Below are 27500 nucleotides of genomic sequence, written 5' to 3'. Positions count from 1 at the left end.
TCCCCCTCCCCTCCCCATCTCCGCTCCCCCTCTCCTCTCCCCTCCCCCTCGGCATCTCCTCTCCCCCTCCCCTCCCCCTCCCCTCTCCCCCTCTCCGCTCCCATCTCCTCTCCCCCTCCACTCCCTCCCCCTCTACGATCCCCCTACCCCTCTACGCTCCCCCTATCCTCTCCTCTCCTCTCCTCCTCTCCTCTCCCCAACCCCCTCTCCATCTCCTCTCCCCCTCTCCTCTCCCCCTCTCTGCTCCCATCTCCTCTCCCCCTCCCATCTCTCCCCCCTCCCCTCCCCCTCCCCCTCTCCACTCCCCTCCACCTCCCCCTCTTCTCCCCCTCTCCCCTCCCCCTCTCCTCTTTCCCTCTCCCTGCCCGCTCTCCCCTCCCCCCTCCCCTCCACCTCTCCCCGCCCGCTCTCCGCTCCCCCTCTCTCTCCCCCTCTCCTCTTCCCCTCTCCCCGCCCACTCTCCCCCCATCTCCACTCCCCCCTCCCCTCCCCGTCTCCGCTCCCCCTCTCCTCTCCCCCCCACCTCCCCCTCTCCTCTCCCCCTCTCCCCTCCCCCTCTCCCCGCCCGCTCTCCCCTCCCCTCCACCTCTCCCCGCCCACTCTCCGCTCCCCCTCTCCTCTTCCCCTCTCCCCGCCCACTCCCCCCTCCACTCCCCCTCTCTCCTCCACCGCTCCAATCCCCCTCTCCCCTCCCCCTCTCCTCTCCCCCGCTCCCACCCCCCTCTCCAATCCCCCTCTCTACTCTGTCATTTTCTAGGAAAACAAAGTGGAGGAAAACAAAGTGCACTTTGATACTCCCTCTATACACAGAGAAACACACAGGGCAATCTTTCTCCCATTGATCTAAACTAGCCACAGCTGCTGATATGATAACACACACACAACACACACACAGTGTAACACACACACATGGTCACTGGAATTCCTGTTTTGTGTCTCTTTGTTATAATTTTATATAAAATTACCAAAGTAAGCCTCTTCATTATCTATGTGGCAGCAGTAGAATGTCAGTGAGTCCTGTGTTAGGATGCCAGAGATCGAATGGACAGATTCCTCACATAGCCTAACACAAATCACACAGCCTCATCAAACAGACTAACTGGTACATGATTCACTGGACTTAGCGCAACAGAACACAGACCAATATCATAATATGGTCCTTCAGCTAACCCTTTTATCCAAAGCAACACATAGGCCTACAGTCAGATTCATAGTCAGTGAATATGTATTCTGCATACTGTGTGTACATGTTAGAATGGGCAGCTGTGACGGTCAGTGGTCATGTGTGGTTGGAGGGAGAGGACAGAAAGCCTTTCATCAAGCCTCTTTGATAGCGGCCATATTGGTCACAACAAAGACTGATACATGTCAAACAACAGGAGTGAAAGGGATTCACAAAGCACAGCCCTGTGTGATTGATTGATAAACAGAGTGTTGCCAGACAGTTACCAGAGAAGGAACTGATCTGATTGTAAGTGTGTGTAACCCAGCACCATGTAAGCTCTCCCAGAAACACCTTACCTTACCTTACCACAGAGTCCCAAATGGCACACTATTCCCTATCTAGGGCACTACTTTTGACCAAGGTCCGAGTACTGCACTATATAGGGAATAGTGTGCCATTTGGGATGCAACCCCTCACTGACACCCTGTTCTGCTTCTCTGGTTGTCCTGAAGGAAAATCCTGCCTATTATCCTGTCCTGTCCTGGCCTACTTACACCACTACCCAGGCCTCAGGTTTCATGGCTCTCTCTGACCTGATTGTTTTCTAACATGGTCCTGTCTTATCTTTCTCTCTGGACCGAACTACATTATATATAACAGTGCTGGAAAACCTTGGTAGAGCATGGGTGGAATAGGCATTGTGGTGATAATTTGAATTTATTTTCTTTTTTGTTTTCAGACCAATGCCTATTCTCACTTAAAACGTAGTTTTTTGTTTTTAATATACAGTTGAAGTCGGAAGTTTACATACACTTAGGTTGGAGTCATTAAAACTTGTTTTTCAACCACTCCACAAATGTCTTGTTAACAAACTATAGTTTTGGCAAGTCGGTTAGGACATCTACTTTGTGCATGGCACAAGTAACAATTGTTTACAGACAGATTATTTTACTTATAATTCACTGTATCACAACTCCAGTGGGTCAGAAGTTTACATACACTAAGTTGAATGTGCCTTTAAACAGCTTGGAAAATTCCAGAAAATGATGTAATGGCTTTAGAAGCTTCTGATAGGCTAATTGACATCATTTGAGTCAATTGGAGGTGTACCTTTGGATGTATTTCAAGGCCTACCTTCAAACTCAGTGCCTCTTTGCTTGACATCATGGGAAAATCAAAAGAAATCAGCCAAGACCTCAGAAAAAACATTGTAGATCTCCACAAGTCTGGTTCATCCTTGGGAGCAATTTCCAAACGCCTGAAGGTACCACGTTCATCTGTACAAACAATAGTACGCAAGTATAAACACCATGGGACCACGCAGCCATCATACCGCTCAGGAAGGAGACGCGTTCTGTCTCCTAGAGATTAATGTACTTTGGTGGGACTGGTGCACTTCACAAAATAGATGGCACCATGACGAAGGAAAATTATGTGGATATTGAAGCAACATCTCAAGACATCAGTCAGGAAGTTAAAGCTTGGTCGCAAATGGGTCTTCCAAATGGACAATGACCCCAAGCATACTTCCAAAGTTGTGGCAAAATGGCTTAAGGACAACAAAGTCAAGGTATTGGAGTGGCCATCACAAAGCCCTGACCTCAATCCTATAGAACATTTGTGGGCAGAACTGAAAAAGCGTGTGCGAGCAAGGAGGCCTACAAACCTGACTCAGTTACACCAGCTCTGACAGGAGGAATGGGCCAAAATTCACCCAACTTATTGTGGGAAGTTTGTGGAAGGCTACCCGAAACGTTTAACCCAAGTTAAACAATTTAAAGGCAATGCTACCAAATACTAATTGAGTGTATGTAAACTTCTGACCCACTGGGAATGTGATGAAAGAAATAAAAGCTGAAATAAATCATTCTCTCTACTATTATTCTGACATTTAACATTCTTAAAATAAAGTGGTGATCCTAACTGACCTAAGACAGGGAATTTTTACTAGGATTAAATGTCAGGAATTGTGAAAAACTGAGTTTAAATGTATTTGGCTAAGGTGTATGTAAACTTCCGACTTCAACTGTATAATGAACAAAAATATAAACGCAATATGCAACAATTTCAAAGATTTTACTGAGTTACAGTTCATATAAGGAAATCAGTCAATTGAAATAAATTCATTAGGCCCTAATCTATAGATTTCACATGACTGGGAATAGAGACATGCACCTGTTGGTCACAGATACCTTTAAAAAAAAGGTAGAGGTGTAAAACCAGTCAGTATCTGGTGTGACCACCATTTGCCTCATGCAGCACGACACATCTCTTTCGCATAGTGTTGATCAGGTTGTTGATTGTGGCCTGTGGAATGTTGTCCCACTCCTCTCAATGGCTGTGCGAAGTTGCTGGATATTGGCGGGAACTGGAACATGCTGTCGTACACGTCGATCCAGAGCATCCCAAACATGCTCAATGGGTGACATGTCTGGTGAGTATGCAGGCCATGGAAGAACTGGGACATTTTTAGCTTCCAGGAATTGTGTACAGATCCTTGCAACATGGGGCAGTGCATTATCAAGCTAAAACATGAGGTGATGGCGGCAGATTAATGGCACGACAATGGGCCTCCGGATCTCGTCACGGTATCTCTGCATTCAAATTGCCATCGATAAAATGGAATTGTGTTCGTTGTCCGTAGCTAATGCCTGCCCATACCATAACTCCACCGCAACCATGGGGCATTCTGTTGACAACGTTGACATCAGAAAACTGCTCACCCACACGACGCCATACACATGCTCTGCGGTTGTGAGGCAGGTTGGATGTACTGCCAAATTCTCTAAAACGACGTTGGAGGCGGCTTATGGTAGAGAAATGAACATTCAATTATCTGGCAACAGCTCTGGTGGACATTCCTGCAGTCAGCATGCCAATTGCACGCTCCCTTATAACAACAGTATAAACACATAAAATACATCACAATTACGAATAATAGTGATACGCACATGTCTCCAGGAGCCTCAGGTTTGAGCCACACAGCCAGGGTGAAGGAGCCCAGATGTCCCAGACTCTGAAAGGGAGGAGAGGCCATGCATCCTCCCTTGGTCCACCGGAATATCACGCTCCTGCTGGATTCATCCCCTTCTCTCTCCCCCTCTCCCCCTGTCCCTGCCCGGGAGTGAGGGTCCAGCCCGTCATGGGTGACACAGGTGCCCCAGTGTGCAGGAAGCAGTAGGGGTGCATGGGGTGGGGTGGAGGAACGGTAGGGGCACTCCTGGTTGCAGAACGCCTGGCTGCAGTTGTGGAGCTCCTCCAGGGAGGTGGGGCTGTGGCAGTAGGTGGTGCGCTCGGGGGTGCCGCAGCTGGAGCGGGCAGGAGAAAGGGTGACGGGCTTGTGGGCTCCGATGTTCTCCAACCGGGGGAAGTGACCCTGAGAGGTCACAGGGTCAAAGGTGAGGAAGAGGACCAGGATGTAGAGCCAGAGCGAGGATCGGATTCCTTGTCTGTTTTTTCTCTCCACTTTCCACACACATCTTCCTTCTCTTTCTCCTCTTCCCTTTCTGTACTCCGTCATCACCCCTCTCTCCTGCCTTTCTCCTCTCTCTCCTCTCATCCCTCTATCCGTCATCCCCTCTTTCAGTGAGGTCCAGCTCCGTCCGTTTGGCCTGGTAGCCTCCTGAAGCCGAGTCGTTGAATAACTCACGATGGTCACGGTGCTGGAGGTGACATTTTACAGACCACTGCCTTGGGTAAGGCAGCACAGCTCGACACACACACACTCGACCAAATCCTTCACATGATAGCTTGGATTTCACCTCAATGCATACCTGGAGAGAAATACGGAGAAGAGAGAGAGCGAGAGAGAGAGAGAGAGAGAGAGAGAGAGAGAGAGAGAGAGAGAGAGAGAGAGAGAGAGAGAGAGGGAGAAAGGGAGCGAAAGAGAGAGAGAGAGAGAGAGAGAGAGAGAGAGAGAGAGAGAGAGAGAGAGAGAGAGAGAGAGAGAGAGGGAGCGAAAGAGAGAGAGAGAGAGAGAGAGAGGAGTCAGACATAAAACTAATCTAGGGGGAAATGTCATGCAGGCTAGTCCCTGCCCAAGGCTATTATGTTTCATTTGATCGAGGGAAAGCTAAACAGATACGGAACATTTCCTTTCTGCCTGCTGTTGAATTGAACAAACGTGTCCTTTTTGCAGTAGTATCTAGGGATTTCCTGGGTTCTCTCTGTGATCCTCAAATGCCCTGTTTCTCTAAGTTTTGGGGAAATTGGGGCTTAGGGGGTTAGGTAAAACTGATATTATTAGCTTAACGTTAACTAGCTACAATATTTTCAACTTTAGTGCCATCTCTTTCTGATGGTGCATTGGGGTTAATGGTGAATTACTTAGTCATTGACAGCTGTCTAGTGAACAGCAACGTGGTTGTCTATAAGTACCCTAAATATATTTAGAAAGTTTACAACAGTCAACAATTATGTCAAACTAAACAGAGCACAACCTCATCGTTTGCTTTGCTGTTTGCCTCAGTGGCAGGTTTATCGAAGCTACGCTGCTTGCGCACGGCTACAACATGCAACAAGTTGCTGTCCATCACGCCAATAAACTAACACACAGTCACTTTTCCTTGATTAAATACGCTAATATAACAATGTCTGTCCCAAAAACCAATAAAGTATTATATAATTTTATAATTTTACATTTAAATATAGAAAACCCTATTTATGTCAGCGCGTTTGTCCCTAATCTTACCTCACAGTCTGGAGGCGCGTGGTTGACACTCTGCCCTTCTCGCGCAAAGCTGATTACCGCGAGCTGCCATCTGGACAGCGCGCCGCTCTAGACAGAAACAAAGCAGCAACGAGGAACTTGTCAGTAACAAAACAAAAACAAAACAGGGTCATCCAATGCGTTTACCAACTACGGCGACAAAATCACCGCTAGGCATATCTTTGACGAAACCGCGACATGGCTGACGACAGTCTAATGTATGCAAGTCCGATAATTACCGCTGCCTGTAGCTGAGGAGAGATGGCTAGTATTCTATTACCCCCCCTGCGCGAGTGATGCGTCTGGGTTTAACAAGTGGCTCTCGTCTCGTGGCGTAGGAAGAAACGCTATCCGTGGTCGTCATAGCAACCCTGGGACGGACACTACAGACAGACAGTGTCGTGCATTCAGGTGCTGAAGCCCGGAGGGAAAGAAGAGAGGGGCAGTGGATTATAACATAACAAGGAGGGGTGGGGTTTGAGGGGGCCTATCTAATGTTTATCATTGCACCACCACTATATAACTCACCATGGTATTTTAGGTCTTTATCTACTCAGCATATATAAATACATTAAAACAATTACTAAATGAAAAAAGGGACATGAAATTGGGATCTTACTCAAAGCTTATGTGAAAGGCCAGTGGCGATTTTAGCATGTACATTTGCAAAGCTACTACAAAACACTAAACAATACATGAATTGCACTACAACGGAGACAAACGGTGCCCACAAACTGTTAGGGCCTACATAAAGCTGTCCCAACAGCAGAGCTTTCTTTTCAGTACCATGGAGTGAATCCTTACCACCGCTACACCTGGCTATCAGCGGAGCCTTGTCTGGCAGCGAAACAGTTAATTCAGCCTCATTTACTGCCTTAAAAAATAAATAAACATAGCTGATATGGCTGACTTGCTTAAACAAATGTGGTTTCTATTGACAATTGAGATGTACAAACTATGGCAAAGACACGGCGGTTGGAACCAAAAATCAAATTTGGACTCCAGACCAAAGAACACATTTCCACCGGTCTAATGTCCATTGCTCGTGTTTCTTGGCCCAAACAAGTAACTTCTTCTTTTTAGTGACCTTTAGTAGTGGTTTCTTTGCAGCAATTCGACCATGAAGGCCTGATTCACACAGTCTCCTCTGAACAGTTGATGTTGAGATGTGTCTGTTACTTGAACTCTGTGAAGCATTTATTTGGACTGCAATTTCTGAGGCTGGTAACTTTAATGAATTTATCCTCTGCAGCCGAGGTAACTCTGGGTCTTCCATTCCTGTGGTGGTACTCTTGAGAGCCAGTTTCATCATAGCGCTTGATGGTTTTTGCGACTGCACTTGAAGAACCTTTCAAAGACTGACCTTCAAATCTTAAAGTAATGATGGACTGTCGTTTCTCTTTGCTTATTTGAGCTGTTCTTGCCATAATATGGACTTGGTCTTTTACATTTGATAGATTAATTTGTATTTTAAGCTTAATGACTAAAGGATTTCACCCCAAATACAGTATAAAATGTTAAACAGTGTTAGAATTAGAATGTAGTGTCAACTAACCCACTAACAGAGGGGGGCGGGACTAAACATTCCAGGATAAGGAGAAAGGTGGAACCTGTTTAAGAAAGCCTCCTAAAGGTGGGCGGAGCAAAAGTGCCTTTGTGTGGAAGGAGTATAAAACAGTATGTATGTGTTTTGGGCGGGAGAGCTCTCCATGAATAAAGATACAGATAATCCTTGTGGGTTGTGGACCTTGAATCATTGATGATTAAAACCAGAGCCTTACAACCTCTGGTAATGATTCAAGCTTAGGTTGAATTAGAGATAGAAATTCTCATAACAACATTTAAATATAGAAAACCCTACTGATTGGCTCAAACGCATTAAGAAGGAAATAAATTCCACAAATTAACTTTTAAGAAGGCACACCTGTTAATTGAAATGCATTCCAGGTGACTACCTCATGAAGCTGGTTGAGAGAATGCCAAGAGTGTGCAAAGCTGTCATCAAGGCAAAGGGTGGCTATTTGAAGAATCTCAAATATATAATATATTTTGATTTGTTTAACACTTTTTTGGTTACTACATGATTCCATATGTGTTATTTCATAGTTTAGATGTCTTCACTATTATTCTACAATGTAGAAAATAGTTTAAAAAAAGAAAAACCCTTGAATGAGTAGGTGTTCTAAACCTTTTGACCGGTAGTGTATCTCCCTGGCATATTACATAATTTATGTAGCGGCATACAATACATTTTTGGACTCACCGTTGTGCTGTGTTCAATTGAACAGAAAGGTGGTGCGGCAGTCCTTCTTGTGGGCAAATTTTGTCATGAAACTTTGTCATCAAAGTCTGGCATTCTCTGGATTTATGGTGCTTTGAAGACAACTGGGAACTCAAAAAAATAACAATGTTGAATCATGACGTCAGTGATCTTCAGGTCGGAGCTCTAGAAAGAGGCCTGAGTTCCCAACTTGGAATTCCATGTTGGATGACCGTTCAAAACGTGTTTTCCCAGTCGGAGCTAGTTTTTGTCCGAGTTCCCAGTTGTCTTGAACTCACTGAAGTCTGAGATTCCCCAGTTTCCAGATGTTTTGCTTTGCAACACTTGCAGTTAGCCACTGATTCCTTCCAAACCACTCATTGTTGAATTTGCGATTTCCAACTTGTTGTGTAATGTTTATGTCCAATGGCTGATGAGCACCGATAAGTTTTATCTATAACTTCTCCTCATAAGGCTTGAAAAGGATTTGCCAGTAGATTGTCACCGTGATTCATGATGATGACTGTATCATGTTGACATGATCAGTCCAATCAAAGCTACGGTAGATATAACGTGATTTGACATCATTTTATCTGTGGCCAATGACCTTGAGCCTTCTTGGATGGGCACTTCTAATGTAAATCTATGGCAGCACCCAAGGGGACTTGAACATTCTAGCTCTCCCTGTAGATTTTGCAGTGACGATGTGTCCCCATGAGTGACAGAACACTGAGCCAATCACGGCGCAACTAGAGAAGATTACCAACCGCTACGCTCTGTATTTTCCGCTGGCTGCCCCTCCACCACAGAAAGCACTGAGCTAGGTTGAAACACCTGCATTTCGGAGCTGCCTTACTCAAGAAAGCAAAAAATAGACCATGTTTGTATGCGGCTTTATTAACTCAATAACTATTTTTTTTATTGTTTGCAAACTGATATGTGACACGAATTTATGCCAAAATAACATGCAAAGCAGGCCCTGAATGACGGGTCGCCACTGTGAAAGGCATATACTGTATGCTCAATTGGTGGTTTTTGTCACACCCTGATCTGTTTCACGTCTCTTTGTGATTGTCTCCACCCCCCTCCAGGTGTCGCCCATCTTCCCCATTATCCCCAGTGTATTTATACCTGTGTTCTCTGTTTGTCTGTTGCCAGTTCATTTTGTTTCGTCAAGTGTACCAGGTTTTCTCGTCTTTCTCAAGTTCCTGTTTTCTAGTTTTCCCAGTTTCGACCATTCTGCCTGCTCTGACCCTGAGCCTGCCGTTCTGTACCTTGTCACACCACCCTGGATTATTGACCTCTGCCTGCCCTGATCCTGAGACTGCCTGCCGTTCTGTACCTTTTGGAATCTGACATGGATTACTGACCTCTGCCTGCCCTTGACCTGTCGTTTGCCTGCCCCCTGTTTTTGTAATAAACTTTTGTTACTTCAACAGTCTGCATCTGGGTCTTCTCCTGAAAGGTGATAGTTTTAGGAATAGTGGGAATGATGCACACATCATTTGGAAGCATGCTCACTGACTGTAGCCTAATGACTCTGAGTAACCTTTCCTTGAGACAGGCTACCTCTGGGTGCCTCAAACCAACCTTAATCATTCATACCTACAGTAGCCTATAATATTTGATATGGTCATTTAACTCTTCATAAAACAATCTACACAGAAAACAATGTAATACAGCATTGTCAACATTCCTGTTGTCCAAATGATAATTGCCCATCAGAAACTCTGCCTATTTCTTTCAAATGGAATTTCAGCACTTGTCTCTGCCTATGTGCAGTAGCTGGCAGAAGCAATAAGGCAGCCACATAAGCACGGTTAACACCGACGCAATGTTATGCATTCAAAATATGTAAACAAATCTAAAAAGGCCCCTTATATTTCCAGACAAGTTTGTTATCAGCTAATCGCATTTGAACAGCTGCAATTGCTTTGGTGAACAAAGGCAGTCTAACTAGTTTTTAATTAAGTGCTCCTAATGACCTTAAGAAGATTACTGCACTCGCCGAATAATCAATACTACGCAGGGTAGGCGGCTAGGGGCTCAGCCAAGGGGGAGGGAGGGAAGGAGGCCCTAGCTATTAATATATTACATCCACAAGGCCTCCCTCCCTCCTAATTCCTCTCTTCCTTTCTCTCTTCCTTCCTCTCCATCCTCCTCTACCTCTCCCTTTTCCTCCTCCCTCCTATCCTCCTCCCCCTCTCTTCTTCCTCCACTTCCATGGGTAAATGTAGGATCCTAACCAGCTGACACTTGTCACTGAGTTAAAATACTAATACAATTGGCCCTTAGAGATGAAAAATATATGCAGAGATATTTTTTCAATAGGACATTTGTACATATCAGCCAATTCATATTGTACTAGTGAATTATTATTGTCATATATTACAGTGGGGAAAAAAAGTATTTAGTCAGCCACCAATTGTGCAAGTTCTCCCACTTAAAAAGATGAGAGAGGCCTGTAATTTTCATCATAGGTACACGTCAACTATGACAGACAAAATGAGGAAAAAAAATCCAGAAAATCACATTGTAGGATTTTTTATGAATTTATTTGCAAATTATGGTGGAAAATAAGTATTTGGTCAATAACAAAAGTTTCTCAATACTTTGTTATATACCCTTTGTTGGCAATGACACAGGTCAAACGTTTTCTGTAAGTCTTCACAAGGTTTTCACACACTGTTGCTGGTATTTTGGCCCATTCCTCCATGCAGATCTCCTCTAGAGCAGTGATGTTTTGGGGCTGTCGCTGGGCAACACGGACTTTCAACTCCCTCCAAAGATTTTCTATGGGGTTGAGATCTGGAGACTGGCTAGGCCACTCCAGGACCTTGAAATGCTTCTTACGAAGCCACTCCTTCGTTGCCCGGGCGGTGTGTTTGGGATCATTGTCATGCTGAAAGACCCAGCCACTTTTCATCTTCAATGCCCTTGCTGATGGAAGGAGGTTTTCACTCAAAATCTCACGATACATGGCCCCATTCATTCTTTCCTTTACACGGATCAGTCGTCCTGGTCCCTTTGCAGAAAAACAGCCCCAAAGCATGATGTTTCCACCCCCATGCTTCACAGTAGGTATGGTGTTCTTTGGATGCAACTCAGCATTCTTTGTCCTCCAAACACGACGAGTTGAGTTTTTACCAAAAAGTTCTATTTTGGTTTCATCTGACCATATGACATTCTCCCAATCCTCTTCTGGATCATCCAAATGCACTCTAGCAAACTTCAGACGGGCCTGGACATGTACTGGCTTAAGCAGGGGGACACGTCTGGCACTGCAGGATTTGAGTCCCTGGCGGCGTAGTGTGTTACTGATGGTAGGCTTTGTTACTTTGGTCCCAGCTCTCTGCAGGTCATTCACTAGGTCCCCCCGTGTGGTTCTGGGATTTTTGCTCACCGTTCTTGTGATCATTTTGACCCCACGGGGTGAGATCTTGCGTGGAGCCCCAGATCGAGGGAGATTATCAGTGGTCTTGTATGTCTTCCATTTCCTAATAATTGCTCCCACAGTTGATTTCTTCAAACCAAGCTGCTTACCTATTGCAGATTCAGTCTTCCCAGCCTGGTGCAGGTCTACAATTTTGTTTCTGGTGTCCTTTGACAGCTCTTTGGTCTTGGCCATAGTGGAGTTTGGAGTGTGACTGTTTGAGGTTGTGGACAGGTGTCTTTTATACTGATAACAAGTTCAAACAGGTGCCATTAATACAGGTAGCGAGAAATCTTGCTTTTTTTCTCTCAATTTGTCTGTCATAGTCGACGTGTACCTATGATGAAAATTACAGGCCTCTCTCATCTTTTTAAGTGGGAGAACTTGCACAATTGGTGGCTGACTAAATACTTTTTTTCCCCACTGTACATGGTTGAAGCTAACACTGATTTTAAGCATGATCTGACCAGTGGCGGCTCCTGAAAAAATTCTCAGGAGGGGCAATTTTTCTGATGATTTAGGTGACCTACACACATTTTTAAAAAGATATGTCCAGCAACAACATGAAGACAGGGGCAGCATATAAGTCAATACCAGAAGCATTTATTGACTGATCTGGGGAGATGGATTCCAGTTTCTGTGACAGATTATAAATAATCTCTGATGCCTTTGTTATATTAGCTTTTGGTTGAATGTACTGTCGTAGTAAATATATAATGTTATAGCTTGGTCTGACTAAAATCTTGTGCATGACCCATTTTGTGTTGGGCGTTTGTTTTCAATCAATGCTGTTCCTATCCTATAACAATGGACAAAAGAGTCCTATCTTGTCAGCCTTGTCAGCAGGTGGCCAAGGACAACACCCACGCCATAGGTCTCTCAGTTCTTCCAACTCACGAGTTCTTGCTCTGAGGACACACACACACACACACACACACACACATCATCACTGATAACACACACACACACACACATCATCACTGTTAAACACACACACACACACACACAAAAATCCCCTCTCTTTAGGCTGAACATTTGAAGACAGAGAACCCGACTCAGAGCCAATGCAACAGTGGAGGGGACCTCGCCCAACTCATCAGGACCAATCAGAAGATCAGAACTACTAGATTCAACCTACATCATTTATTGTATAAAATGTCTGCACACAATGTTTTCGGGGCTCTCTTCTCCCTAAGAGTTTGACGAACGAGTCCGTGCACGCGATTCCAGATATCTTTACCTCTGAATAAACTGCCTTTATTATACCATATCCACCCTGTCCAAAGTCTCTACTTGGTCTCAGTTCTCCAGTAAACTTGTGATTATCAACAGTACACAACGGTAACAAACAATTGGGGGAACTCACGGGGCAGATAGTAAGGTCGCAATGACACAGAAAGCAGTTCAATGTCGGGGTACAGAGTCGCTCTCTTACCAGGATCGCGGTCCGCTCTGACCAGGGTGAAGCCGGCCGGCTCCACTTCTCTGTCCGGGACTCTGTCATCCAGCCAAGTCTCCCAGCTGTATTGGGATTCCGCTGCCAGCAGCGTTTTCATTATTTAGTCCGTTCGTAGCGGGTATGTACACGATCAACAAGATCAGTCCAAAACCAACCACTGGAAATCCATGGTTGGCAGAATGTTTGTAAACTAAGTCTACAAATTAAAAACATAAAATAACGCCACACTGCAGGTCGCAACAGAGACGCTGCTAGCCGCTATTGTCTTAGTTACGTTCATGGTTACGTCACGTATGACGAAAGCGCGTAAGTGCAAGCCCACAGACACCCATAGAGAATGTATTGAAAGCTTTGAAATTTGAAAAAAATAGATTTTACATGACAGGCTATGAGAGACTTCTGGGCGATTTTCAACTTGACTGAAATCGCCCCAAAAACGGGCGGGGCCATTTGAAGCACGACTTTAGCCTGATTTGACATTTAGTGGCTGGCAGATCAGACGTGAACACTGATAACTACTGTTGCCGTGATATAATTGATTAGAAAAAAAATCCCTTCCTTTTCCCGTTTGGCAGTGCGTCGCCCATATCGCCCTATTGAACAGGCCGTCCCTGGATCTGACTAAACACACTGATTTTCATTAGCTATATAAACAATATTTCACAAAATCTTCTTTCTGCGAGTAGACCTAATAATACCATTAGAGTAATACTGTAATGCAGCCCTAATGTAACCTATTAGTTTAATTCCTTTCAAAATCAACATGAATATATATGAATATCATTTGTTGGATGCTGATTAAGAGAAGTGGAATAAATTGATGGCCTCATTTTATCCAAACGCAATATTAGGCAGGCCTATAGAAATGTTAAACGTTCCACAGCGCCTTTATCTACTCCCTGATAGCGTGCCACTGAATTAGACGTCAGGCTGTGATTTGGCTGCCATTGATTTTCTAAGCCCCACGGTATGTCAGTCTGTCAGTCTGTCAGTCTGTCAGTCAGTCAGTGTTCCATCCAGTCTCTCTCTCTCTCTCTCTCTCTCTCTCTCTCTCTCTCTCTCTCTCTCTCTCCTCTCTCTCTCTCTCTCTCTCCTCTCTCTCTCTCTCTCTCTCTCTCTCTCCTCTCTCTCTCTCGCTCTCTTCTCTCCCTCTCTCTCTCTCTCTCTCCTCTCTCTCTCTCTCTCTCTCTCTCTCACCTCTTCTCTCTCTCTCTCTCTCTTCGCTATCTCGTCTCTCTCTGTGCTCTCTCTCTCTCTCTCTCTCTCTCTCTCTCTCTCTCTCTCTCTCTCTCTCTCGTTCTCTCTCTCTCTCTCTCTCTCTCTCTCTCTCTCTCTCTCTCTCTCTCTCTCTCTCTCTCTCTCTCTCCCTCTCTCTCTCTCTTTCTCTCCCTCTCTCTCTCTCTCTCTCTCTCTCTTTCTCTCCCTCTCTCTCTCTCTCTCTCTCTCTCTCTCTCTCTCTCTCTTCTCTCTCTTCTCTCTCTCTCTCTCTCTCTCGCTCTCTTTCTCTCCCTCTCTCTCTCATCTCTCTTCTCTCTCATCTCTCTCTCATCTCTCTCTCTCTCTCTCTCTGTCTCTCTCTCTCTCTCTCTCTCTCTCTCTCTCTCTCTCTCTCTCTCTCTCTCGCTCTCTCTCTCTGTAGGGATGCTGAGGGAGGGGAATGGTATTGTATTAACATTATCTCCACCATGGTCCATGGAGATAGGAACCAAATCAGCCCTGTGTTTGCATTAGCCCTTATTCTGCTTGTCCCACTTTTCCTCTTATTTGATCTAATTTTTCCATCTAGTCTTCCTTGTATTTTTCATCACCCACTTCTGCTCTGCTCTACTCTACTGTTTGCTAGCTCTCCTTTCTTTTATCCTGTTATTTCCTAACTTTTATAATTACAAATCCATTTCCACGCTATGACTGCATTTATAAGCAATTATAAACATTTATATTGGCTTATTCATGAAAGCTATTATTAAAGGCCCAATGCAGCCGTTTTTATATCAATATCAAAAAATTTCTGGGTAACAATTAAGTACCTTACTGTAATAGTTTCTATTAAAATGTACAAAAATAAGTTTTCAGCAAAAAAATATTTCTCAAGCAAGAATTTTGATAGGACGGAAAACTATCTGTTATTGGCAGAGAGATTTGGGACTCTCTTTGTTATTGGTCTAACTAATTTACCACCTGTGGATGTCACCAGGCATTCCGAAACTCGCACCCATGCAAACCTGCTGATTAGAAGGTCCTGTGTACATTTACATTTTAGTCATTTAGCAGACACTCTTATCCAGAGCGACTTACAGTTAGTGAATACATATTTTTTTCTTTTCTATACTGGCCCCCCGTGGGAATCGAACCCACAACCCTGGCGTTGCAAACGCCATGCTCTATCAACTGAGCTACATCCCTGCCGGCCATTCCCTCCCCTACCTTGGATGACGCTGGGCCAATTGTGCGCCGCCCATGAGTCTCCCGGTCGTGGCCGGCTGCGACAGAGCCTGGATTCGAACGAGGATCTCTAGTGGCACAGTTAGCACTGCGATGCGGCGCCTTAGACCACTGCGCCACTCGGGAGATTGTATTTCCAACCAGCAACTATCAGGAAATAACATTGATACATTTTTTCCAAACTTTTACAGTGTTAGTTTCATCAACTGTTTTACAATATGATACAAAACACAGTAAAACATTAATTTTGACTGCACTGGTCCTTTAAGTTTAAACCAATTTATATAAAGACCTACTGTTTTAATCTTCATTTCCAACAAAACAATGCATGAATGTAACTCCTATACCCATGGTGATTTAATAATATCAGAATCAGTGTGTCCAGAATGTCTGTGTGTTCTCAGCATTGTATTAGAGATCAGACGTTCACCCCCAGGCCCATGCTCAGCAATCCCCCTCCTGCTGAGTTTCCATTGGACCGAATTAACCCCCCACCTCCACACCCAGCACACACTGTCTACATTAGCCTGCTGCTGAAAGTGCAAGGCGGCCATTCCTTCATTCCTCCACATAGGCAGGCTCTCTGACTCACAGTTCTCCCTCCCTGGCTGTCAGCGTTACAGGAAAATTAAAACACGGCCATGTGACTCTGAAGTCCACTGTAATTTAGTTATCTCAGCTTTGTGAAGTCGAAGGCTTTTCTCAGGCTAGGCTTTTTCCTCTGTCTAAGCTATTCTGTCAGATTTTGCCATTACTAAATTATGAGTTTATTATATTGTATTATGTGTTACAATACATTACGTGTTTTATAATAGGAAAATATTACATTTGCACACAAAATTAGAGCACCTTATACAGAGACGTCTCCCTGCAATTCTGATACTATATTATGAGATATTGCGCTATTAATTGTTGAATTTCCCTTGGAGCTCTATCCACAGTAATCTACCACCATTCATTCTAGGGCCATGTATCATTGGAAGTAGCTATATGGCCTACAGATACACGCCTGTCCTTAATGAAACACTGTAAAACGGATAGTCTCACAATTACAATTTAGCAGACACTCTTATCCAGAGAGACTTACAATAAGTGCATCATACAGGGGGGCTGGTCAGAGCCTATCTACTGGGTGGTTACAGCGGTGTCTGATGCTATATAGGCCCCTAGTGAAGGGTTTAAAGTACCACTAATTCACTTGACAATGACACACCATACTATTTATAAAAGTGCACTAACTAAATTAATGGCCCATCGAATGGAGAGTAAAACATTTAAGTGCAAATAAACGCTGTCGGTGTGACCCTCTTACGCTCGCTAACTCAGCCCCACGGCTATACTATCCATTTCATCCCTGAGAGAGAAAGAGAGAGATGGAGAGAGAGAGAGAGTGAGAGAGAGAGCTGAAGAGAGAGCGAGAGAGAGAGAGAGAGAAAGAGAGAGAGAGAGATGGCAGAAAATGGTGTAACAGCCTTTTACTCTAAAGCCCATTAATTACCAGTGAGTGATCCACTAGTTAACATTTCAGTGTTAAGTAGTCCTCCACATTCCCTGAGGCTTTTCCCCCAGCCAGCCACAAACCATTAGAGCCTTCAGGGGGCGAGTGATGGAGGGAATAAGGGGAGAATGAAGAAAGGAATGATAGGGAAACATAAAAGAGAATGACAGATAGAATGACAGATAGAATGACAGCGTGATGAAGGTGGGGTATGCCATGGAGAATATAATGTGATAGAATGTGATACTAGTTAAAGCGGCAATCAGTAGTTGAAACAATAACAAAGCATGGGGCTGGAGAAATGTAACCTCTCAAATTCAAAGACAGAGTTATAGATGCAAGGACTGACCATCCGTGATATCAAAAATATAATTTGAACCATGTTTTTAGGCTATACAGTTTTTATTTACATTTACTTTGTTCACAAACATTAGAGAGTAAAACAAGCTTACAGGAGAGTATTCAGACCCCTTCACTTTTTCCACATTTTGTTACGTTACAGTCATATTCTAAAATGGATTAAATAAATAAAAATGTTCTCATCCATCTACACACAGTACCCCATAATGACAAAGCGAAAACGGGGTTTTAGACATTTTTGCAAATGTATTACAAATTAGAAACAGAAATACCTTATTTACATAAGTATTCAGACCCTTTGCTATGAGACTCCAAATTGAGCTCAGTTGCATCCTGTTTCCATTGATCATCCTTGAGATGTTTCTACAACTTGATTGGAGTCCACCTGCGGTAAATTCAATTGATTGGACATGATTTGGAAAGGCACACACCTGTCTATATAAGGTCCCATAGTTGACAGTGCATGTCAGAGCAAAAACCAAGCCATGAGGTTGAAGGAATTGTCCGTAGAGCTCTGAAACAGGATTGTGTTGAGGCACAGATCTGGGGAAGGGTACCAAAAAATGTCTGCAGCATTGAAGGTCCCCAAGAACACAGTGGCCTCCATCATTCTTAAATGGAAGAAGTTTGGAACCACCAAGACTCTTCCTAGAGCTGGCCACCCGGCCAAACTGAGCAATCGGGGGAGAAGGGCCTTGGTCAGGGAGGTGACCAAGAACCCGATGGTCACTCTGACAGAGCTCCAGAGTTCCTCTGTGGAGATGGGAGAACCTTCCAGAAGGACAACCATCACTGCAGCACTCCACCAATCAGGCCTTTATGGTAGAGTGGCCAGACGGAAGCCTCAGTAAAAGGCACATGACAGCCCTCTTGGAGTTTGCCAAAAGGCATCTTAAGGGCTCTCAGACCATGAGAAACAAGATTCTCTGGTCTGATGAAACCAAGATTGAACTCTTTGGCCTGAATGCCAAGTGTCACGTCTGGAGGAAACCAGGCACCGCTCATCACCTGGCCAATACCATCCCTACGGTGAAGCATGGTGGTGGAAGCATAATACTGTGGGGATCTCTTTTAGCGGCAGAGACTGAGAGACTAGTCAGGATCGAGGGAAAGATGAATGAAGCAAAGTACAGAGAGATCCTTGATGAAAACCTGCTCCAGAGCGCTCAGGACCTCAGACTGGGGCGAAGGTTCACCTTCCAACAGGACAATGACCCTAAGCACACAGCCAAGACCACGCAGGAGTGGCTTTGGGACAAGTCTCTGAATGTCCTTGAGAGGCCCAGCCAGAGCCCGGACTTGAACCCGATCTAACATCTCTGGAGAGACCTGCAAATAGCTGTGCAGCGACGCTCCCCATCCAACCTGACAGAGCTTGAGAGGATCTGCAGAGAAGAATGGGAGAAATTCCCCAAATACAGGTGTGCCAAGCTTGTAGCGTCATACCAAAGAAGACTCAAGTCTGTAATCGCTGCCAAAGGTGCTTCAACAAAGTACTGAGTAAAATCTTTCTAAAAACCTGTTTTTGCTTTGTCATTTTGGGGTATTGTGTTTAGATTGAGGAGGAAAAAATATAATTTAATCAATTTTAGAATAAGGCTGTAACATAACAAAATGTGGAAAAATTGAAGGGGTCTGAATACTTTCCAAATGCACTGTATTTTGGGTTCTGATGGGGGTGTGACAGTTGAACTAAGCCCTTGTGGCATTTATTAAGTTATATTCCTCAAGAATTAATGGGTACATATCATTCATTTATAAGTCAAAAAATGGATGTAGCAACAGCTGATTGCCCCTTTAAAACAGAAAAGTGAGTACTCCATATTGATAGAATATAGCAGCAGACAAGTGGATACCAAAATGACTGCAGTACTCACAACCTTCTCTAGAGGGACTGATTTTCAAAGCCTCTCTTTTTGTAACATCCATGAAAAGACTGTGATCATTCATGTTGGTTTAACGTCAACTTTACGTTTATGTGACGCATGATGCAACCTCAATGCAATCAAAATGACAGTATTCTAAACGTCTTAATCAACCCATTTTGTACTTGTTTTAGTGTGCGTGTGTCTAGGACGTACCGCTATGGCTGACCCTGTAAAACAACACATTTCACTGCACCTATCTGGTGTATGTGACAATAAAACACTTATTTATAAAAATATATATAACATAACAGCTATTACAGACTTCCAACAAATGTCTAATAAAAGCTCACAACGTGGGGAGCCCTTATAATGACAGTAAGTGTTTTGAATGCAACAATATTTTTCTGAAAATGGATTGTGGATTATTGATTATCCCCCCAAAAATCACTAATGTCTACTGAAAGTCTACAAAAAAAAAATGCACTCTCTCTCTCTCGCCACAAATACACACACACACACACTCACACACATTCAGGACTTCACACACTACCACATGTATCCGCTTATCAATTGATACCAGGCTGTGTATCCACACACATGCACCCAAAAGTTATTTTTGTAGGTCGGACTGTGTGTGTGTGTCTAGGGAAAGGTAGCTGTGAAAGCCCATTACCACTGTGTGTGTGTGTGACCAGGCCTGTGAAACCCAGGAGAGGCCTAGCGTTGATACTGAGAGGGAAAATGGCTGCACTCAGTGACAAAACGCCACCAGTGCGAAGCCGCGCACATTAGCACCTCACAGATGACAGCACCCAAAACAGATACGGCACCCGAGGAGCCTGACCCCAATGGCACTGAAGGGACCAGAAATCACATCCCCGCACAGCGAAACTACCCTGACCCGATAAAACACACAGTGAAATCACATCATACTAAATGGGAATAGGGTAAACTCAAAGTCTACCTGCCTGTTCCTTATGTTTTGGTTTTTATGTTTTGGGTGTCCCTGGATAGTTAGATTTGTTTAACAGAATACTTTCAATTTGGCTGGTGACATTTGAGTTACACGACACTGGTTCTTGGTATTTGGTATTTTTATTAGGATCCCCATTAGCTGTTGCGATAGCAGCAGCTACTCTTCCTAGGGTCTTACATTTGAGATATGAGGAATATGCTTTATGGTTCCTGTCTTTATCTTTCTCTGCTGGTCCCTACCCCTTTTAGATTGCCTTAGTTTCAGCCGGCCTTCCTAGCTCTAATGCATGGGGGGGAAGAGAGAGAGAGAGATGGAAAGAGAGACAGAGGGCGGGTGGAGAGAGAGGTGGAGCGAGAGATGGAAGGAGATAGGGATAGAGAAATCAAGAGAGAGAAAGAGGATGGGAGAGATGGAGGGGGAGTTAAAACAGTCATTAGAGATGCACAGGAGGTCTTGGAGCATTCCACAAGGTTAACGATAACGGCACTCAGCAGCTGAAATGCTCAAGTGGCTTTTATTGTATCATAATAATGAATCAATGGTATAAAGATAAAATGAAATAAATGAACTCCGAAGCCAAGGAGTAAAACGGATGTGCGGCAGCGTCGGCGACAAATAAAAAATAAATAAATAAAATCTCTCCAGCACCATTGGGCCCTTCTCGGCTAATATCTACCGATGTCATCTTGTTGAAAAATATTTGCCTGGAGGTTAGTGTTCCCCGTTTGAAAGGCTTAAACGCTTCTGCTTCAGAACATTAAATATCTGCCCACATTACTGCTGCTACGTATTAACAGAGCAGAGCTAGGGGACAGAGGGCACATAGCTGGAACGCTAGGGTAGGGAGAGGGAGCGGAAAGGTCCAAGCTGAAGAGAAGCAGGAGATGTGGTCGATTTCTTTTGGTGTTAGACCTGTCAGGCTTCTTTGTCATCATCTTCTCTTGGCTTTCCCTCTCTGTCTCTCTCTCCTCGGACTGTGGAGTTTTTATTTCTCGTTCATCACAGCTCTGTGGTTTATGTCCCTCTGCTTCCAATTGTGTGTGAGTGTGTGTGTGCGTGTGTGTGTGTGTGTGTGTGTGTGTGTGTGTGTGTGTGTGTGTGTGTGTGTGTGTGTGTGTGTGTGTGTGTGTGTGTGTGTGCGTGTGTGTGTGTGTGTGTGTGCGTGTGTGTGTGTGTGTGTGTGTCTGAGGCCTCTTTATAAACTCTATTGTGCGTGGCTGACATGTACTCTTCTGTATCGGATGCTATAGGCCTACTGAAGTGAACTGTGATGACATAGGGATATTACGTATGTCATAGTCTCACTTGGCCATCCTTCCAGATCTAGTCTCCTTGACTTCCACTACCTTCGTCATTACCTATATGAAGGTGATATTACCTTGGGAGTATGGGACGTCACTGAAACAGAGAGGACAAAGTCAACAACAGCAGAAAGAAAACTCTGAGGAATTCCCACTGTTAGTGTGTGTGTCCACCAAGTCTTGTTTATAAGTATGTGTGTGTGTGTGTGTGTGTGTGTGTGTGTGTGTGTGTGTGTGTGTGTGTGTGTGTGTGTGTGTGTGTGTGTGTACGGTAAAGAAGCACACAGTAGAGAGAGAGAGGTCAAAACTGGAAGCATGTTTTAATATTGCTCTACCGTTATCCTGAAAGGCATGATTGGAGTAACACATCTGAACTGATCGTAGTTACAGAATCATAGGTCTCTCTTTTTGCATTGAACAATATATACAATGTAAAATAAATACATTTACACAAATGGACATATTGTTGGAGCACACTGTATGATACACACGTCACAAAAATATACAGGTAATCGTTAACTGATGTGGAACACATCTAGAACTACTGACATGTTTCTCACGGCATTCCAGCAACTCCTGGTCGAAAAGATTTAGCAGACATTTTTTCATAATTGTATTATATATTATTTTTCCGTCTTTCTTAACCTCTTCCCCGTCCGTCTATATTTCCGTACATTTCCATGTCAAACAGCCAGGTTATACCCTAATCACACACGTGGTAGGTATAAGTACACCTCTGCATAAATACGTACTTGACTAACACTCACTATTCTCCTCCTTTGCTTCTCATAAAAAATTGCAGTTGTTTGTACATGTTCATTGCCTTATTCCATATTGTCTAATGGTAAAATAGTCCAATAGATACAGCACTGATCTAATTCAAACAAAAAGTGCAACGTCTGTCCGTCTGTCTGTCTGTTGCACAGTCATATTGCTTTAAATAACAAAATCACGTTGGGAGAAAAAACGCCCTCGTTCGTTATGGCTAAATTACCCTCCTCTCTCTCTATCTTAAATATGATTCATAGAAGGTGTTGAAAGATACATAGCAAAACCTCAGCATGATTTAAGATGCTAAAATTACGTGTGTAGGCCAATAATATTTGTGGCAACAATTTACACAAGAGCAGTGTTGTGGTGGTGAGAATTATGCTATGTGTTGTTATGGTAAATTTAATGTTTACCATGAATATTGAATATTTAATGATGTGTAGCTAATATGCCTAACTATGTCTTGAGATTGAAAGGTACAATGTTGAAGAATAAGCCTTTGACCTTATTCTATGGCAAGGTTGTGATTATTATTATTATGTTATTATTATGGTTTGTCAGCTTTTATTAAACATCAAATTCAGCTCAGCTTAAGCCACCTCTGAGAGACGGTTGTGTTCTCTTTCAGCTCCTTTTATTGGCCAGTACATAGTATTGTTAGAAAGAAACAGAGAGAGAAGAAGAAAACAGGAGTTGTGTATGGAAATGATAGACGAGCCAACATGTTTCCCATAACAACTTTGACATTATTGTCTTGTTCATTAGTGGCTGTAGATACTTCAGGCCGCAATACACAACTGCAGATAAAGTCAAACAACACTGTGGGATCATGCAGTATCTGAGGTGTTAACCATGTTCAAACTGACACACCAAGCTAGCTGCTCTCGCAAAAATTGCCATTAGATGTTGACATGAAACCACACCTGGCCTTAAAATACAGCTTTAAAATTCAGAGAGTACATAGTGTCATTTCCCCTTTATCTGCGATTGATTGAATTGGGCCTGAATTTAGGAAAGTACTTTCAGTAAAATACATTCTCCAAACCATGCTCTATTCTTTATGTTTAGCCAATGATGAATAGATGGTAGTTAACAAATAGGACGAAGGAAGAAGATAAATTAATTAGAAACACAACCCCCCCATTAGTCCTAGAAAAAAAACAATATTTTAGTCTTCATTTTTTTCATTGTTTTTAGTAAGCACACAAAGTTAACAGGTTTTGGAAATGGGTTGAACTCTAAAACAAAAGAAAACAAAAATACGTGTTTTTTTTTTTTTTTTTTTTTCCTTTGCCATCTCAAAGAGTTTAGCTAATGTTACAACGCAGCTGTTTCTGAATGGAAGGCAGTATGTACAGCGAGTTATCAAAAAAAGTCAGCTATTGTTCGGAAATGCTCAAATGTCTTTTTTATATATTTAAACCTAAGATATACATTGTTATTCTACAAGAAAGTTACACAAATGATCCCTTTTTAAATATGTTGTTTCTTCCTTTAGATAGTTGTTATTCTCATCTATGTCAGTACAGGTTATTATGATGATGATGATGATGATGATGATGATGTTGTCATTGGATCAGTTGATCTAGCAGAACTAGCTAGATAGAAGAGCCTTGTTTCCTGGTAAGTCGGTAGGTATGTGAGAATATTTTCTCTACTTCTACCCTGTGTCTAAAAAAGTGCACGCCACGAGAACTGGAAGCACCACAAGAAGGTACACAACGACGACGTTGAATGAAGCGAAAGGGAAGAAAAAAAAACACAACAAAATAAAAGAAAGGGAAAGTTATTTGAAAAAGCACAGCAAACATAAAACACAGAGGCTGAACTAAATTTCTTTTTTTTTCTTCTTTTTCCTTTTCTTTTTATTCCAATAAAATGTCTTAGATTAGAATTATAATTTGTTAATTTACAATATACAATGGTTAAGAAGGTTCAGAAAATACCCCTTACTAATAATACTGACATATTTGCTATAGAGAGTGACGTAGGTTACTTGATTAATCGTTTAACTTCTCAACTGGAACCAGTTGCCATTTTATATTAGATTACGGATATTGGTGTTCTTAATCTGCGTACAAAAACCCTGACCAAATCCCAACCTCATTCCTTCCTATGACCCCATCGCTTATAATAGCTTTCCTAAGTGCTAGTTTAGCATTATATCTTGGCTACAGATTACTGTTCTTGGTACAATGGCGGTCTTTAGAGTCAAATGCATGAGTTATCTGCTTGCCTCCACATTCATGGGGCTTCCCTAGCCTTGGGTTAGTTTGATTCTAGGACTATGTCATCTAATAGCCTATGGCAAGCACAAAGAGAGAAGCTACACCTGGTAGAAATGTTAACATCTCCCAACGAAGACTGGCACAAACATTAATTGCATACATGTTAATATGCACCCTCCTTTTAAATGACTATTGCTTGGAGAAGATAAAATGTGATCCATATATATATATATATATATATATATATATACTCATATATAATTTCTGAAAGTGGTAAAGCTGATAGAAAGAAACATATATTGATTGATTTCTTATTAACACAATATAAACAAAACAAAATAATCATAGACCATATATGATGACCGAATCATATATTTACACCCTTATTAATTTCAATAAAAATAAGACCAAAAAGTTCCAACATAACCATAAATATGTGAGTCTGTCCCTTCAGCACTCCTGTACCTGTCATTGATATTGCATGAGTGACTAAAGCTTCACCGTCTCCCTGAAAAGGTAACAATAATAATCAAACCACTACGTCTTGTCTGTAAAAACCCTCTGGAAGACGACAGAAAAGGGTAAAGAGGAAGTCTAATGGCCGTAAGTGATTAAAATGACAAACCCAAAGGGAAGGCTGGGGGTGATGACAACGATCTGATAGGCTGGCATGTGGGAACTTTGTGTGTGTGTGTTCTAACGCTGTAGTTAAGGAGGCCAGACTACAGAGTGAGGGAAAGACTGTTCCTCAGACTGCACTGGTTCCAGGGGGGGTGGGGGTGTATCAGATGAGGTGTTGGGACTGGACATCCACTGAATGGATCTCCATCCTTTGGCAAGGCAAGTCTCCTCTCCTCCTATCTTCTCCGTTATACATTTCTTCATGAAAATCAACAACAAAAAGTATTAGTTAATTTAATTTTTTCTTCTGCAACAGCATGTCCTGTAAAAACTGGGTTGGGAAACTGAGAAGAAGAAGCGTTACAGTTTATCTGCTGCTGAGACAACCAGAGCAGTGTCTCTCTCTCTCTTTCTTTCCTTGTTTCAATATTTTCATCAGTCAATAGTCAATAATCACATCGTTAATCCTTCTTATATGTATAAGTGACACGTGGTCGATAGTCAATAGTTTACAGTGCCGTTGTTATGGTAGCTGGTTTATGACTTGGTTATAGGTTATACACAGACGACCCTCCAGCAGAGGTCTCGTCTCAGTGTCAGTGTCTCCCCTAACGCACAGAGGTCAGGGGTTAAAGTTCAGAGGTTAGTCCCGCCCATCTTTCTCAGTGGGCGGCGAGTTTGGGAGGTTCAGGTGTCATGTGGGGTTTCGGGGGGTCAATGGGAGGAGCCTGTGTGTGACTGATTGACATTTCGGAGGTGGTGGACGTGGTTGGCCAATCAGACCTTGGCCTCTAGCAGTTCCAGGAAGAGTTTGTGCATGGGGACCTTGCCGTCCTGCTTGATGCTGTAGAAGTGCTGCACGGCCTTGGTGGAGGTCTGGCGGAGCAGGGGCAGGGTCATCAGCAGCTTGCCTGCCCGACGAGGGTCCTCCGGGTGCTGGCCTGCCTCGTAATCCTGTAGGGCCTCATGGAGTACATCCTGGAGCTTCTGCACCGCCTCCATGTCCTCTACGTGCATGGAGTCTACAGGGGGAGAGAGGGAGGGGGGTAGAGAGGAGAGAGAGGTTAATCTTTACACATACTGCATGACTACATAACATTACAGAGAGAGAGAGAGAGAGAGAGAGAGAGAGAGAGAGAGAGAGAGAGAGAGAGAGAGAGAGAGAGAGAGAGAGAGAGAGAGAGAGAGAGAGAGAGAGAGAGAGAGAGAGAGAGAGAGAGAGAGAGAGAGAGACTGTTTGCTGATGATCTGGTGCTTCTGTCCCCAACCAAGGAGGGCCTACAGCAGCACCTAGATCTTCTGCACAGATTCTGTCAGACCTGGGCCCTGACAGTAAATCTCAGTAAGACAGAAATAATGGTGTTCCAAAAAAGGTCCAGTTGCTAGTACCACAAATACAAATTCCATCTAGACATCGTTACCCTAGACATACCTACTTTGGCCTAAACATCAGCACCACAGGTAACTTCCACAACGATCTGAGGGACAAGGTAAGAAGGGCCTTCTTCGCCATCAAAAGGAACATAAAATTTGACATCCCAATTAGGATCTGGCTAAAAATACTTGAATCAGTTATAGAACCCATTGCCCTTTATGGTTGTGAGGTCTGGGGTCCCCTCACCAACCAAGAATTCATAAAATGGGACAAACACCTAATTGAGATTTTTGATTGTTTATTTCACTTTTGTTTATTTTCTATTTCACTTGCTTTGGCAATGTAAACATATGTTTCCCATGCCAATAAAGCCCTTTGAATTGAATTGAGAGAGACAGTGAGACAGAGAGAGGGAGAGACAGCGAGAGAGAGACAGAGAGAGAGAGAGAGAGAGAGAGAGAGAGAGAGAGAGAGAGAGGAGAGAGAGAGAGAGAGAGACAGAGACAGAGAGAGAGAGAGAGAGAGAGAGAGAGAGAGAGAGAGAGAAGAGAGAGACAGCGAGAGAGAGAGACAGAGACAGAGAGACTCCCCAGCTGAACAATAGCCTGGTCTGTCTGTATTGTCTGTCTCAGGGTTAATGTCAAACACAGTCATTAGCATACTGAATGGGTACTAGAGCATTTATGAGCACTGAGGATAGGTGTTGCAATGGATTTCCCAACTCCAGTCCTGCACGCACACACACACACACACACACACACACACACACACACACACACACACACACACACACACACACACACACACACACACACACACACACACACACACACACACACACACACACATACACACACACACACACACACACACACAAGCAAACTGAGGTCAGTGTGGGTTGGGTGAACATAATATATAACCACTGTAGTCTATAGAGAACATCTGTCATAGTGTGTGTGAGCATGCTTATGTGTATGAACATGGTTGTGTGTGTGTGTGTGTGTTTGTGTGTGTGTGTGTCTATTTCTCCAGGTT

The 27500-nt window shown here is 43.4% G+C and overlaps 1 protein-coding gene across 1 annotated transcript in view; it reads right to left on the bottom strand.

The window, feature by feature from the left end:
- ush2a (Usher syndrome 2A (autosomal recessive, mild)) overlaps positions 1-27500 on the bottom strand; it is a gene marked incomplete at both ends in the record, with an annotated part of 418741 nt that overhangs the window by 375491 nt on the left and 15750 nt on the right. Inside the window, 2 exon segments of the mRNA XM_084181556.1 lie at positions 4117-4541; positions 25874-26112. Coding sequence (XP_084037682.1) covers positions 4117-4541; positions 25874-26112 — 664 coding nt within the window.

This window comes from Coregonus lavaretus, assembly GCF_964263955.1.
Source record: "Coregonus lavaretus genome assembly, chromosome: 18".
In the NCBI taxonomy this organism is placed as follows: domain Eukaryota; kingdom Metazoa; phylum Chordata; class Actinopteri; order Salmoniformes; family Salmonidae; genus Coregonus; species Coregonus lavaretus.
This window is presented reverse-complemented; position numbering and strand designations above follow the sequence as displayed.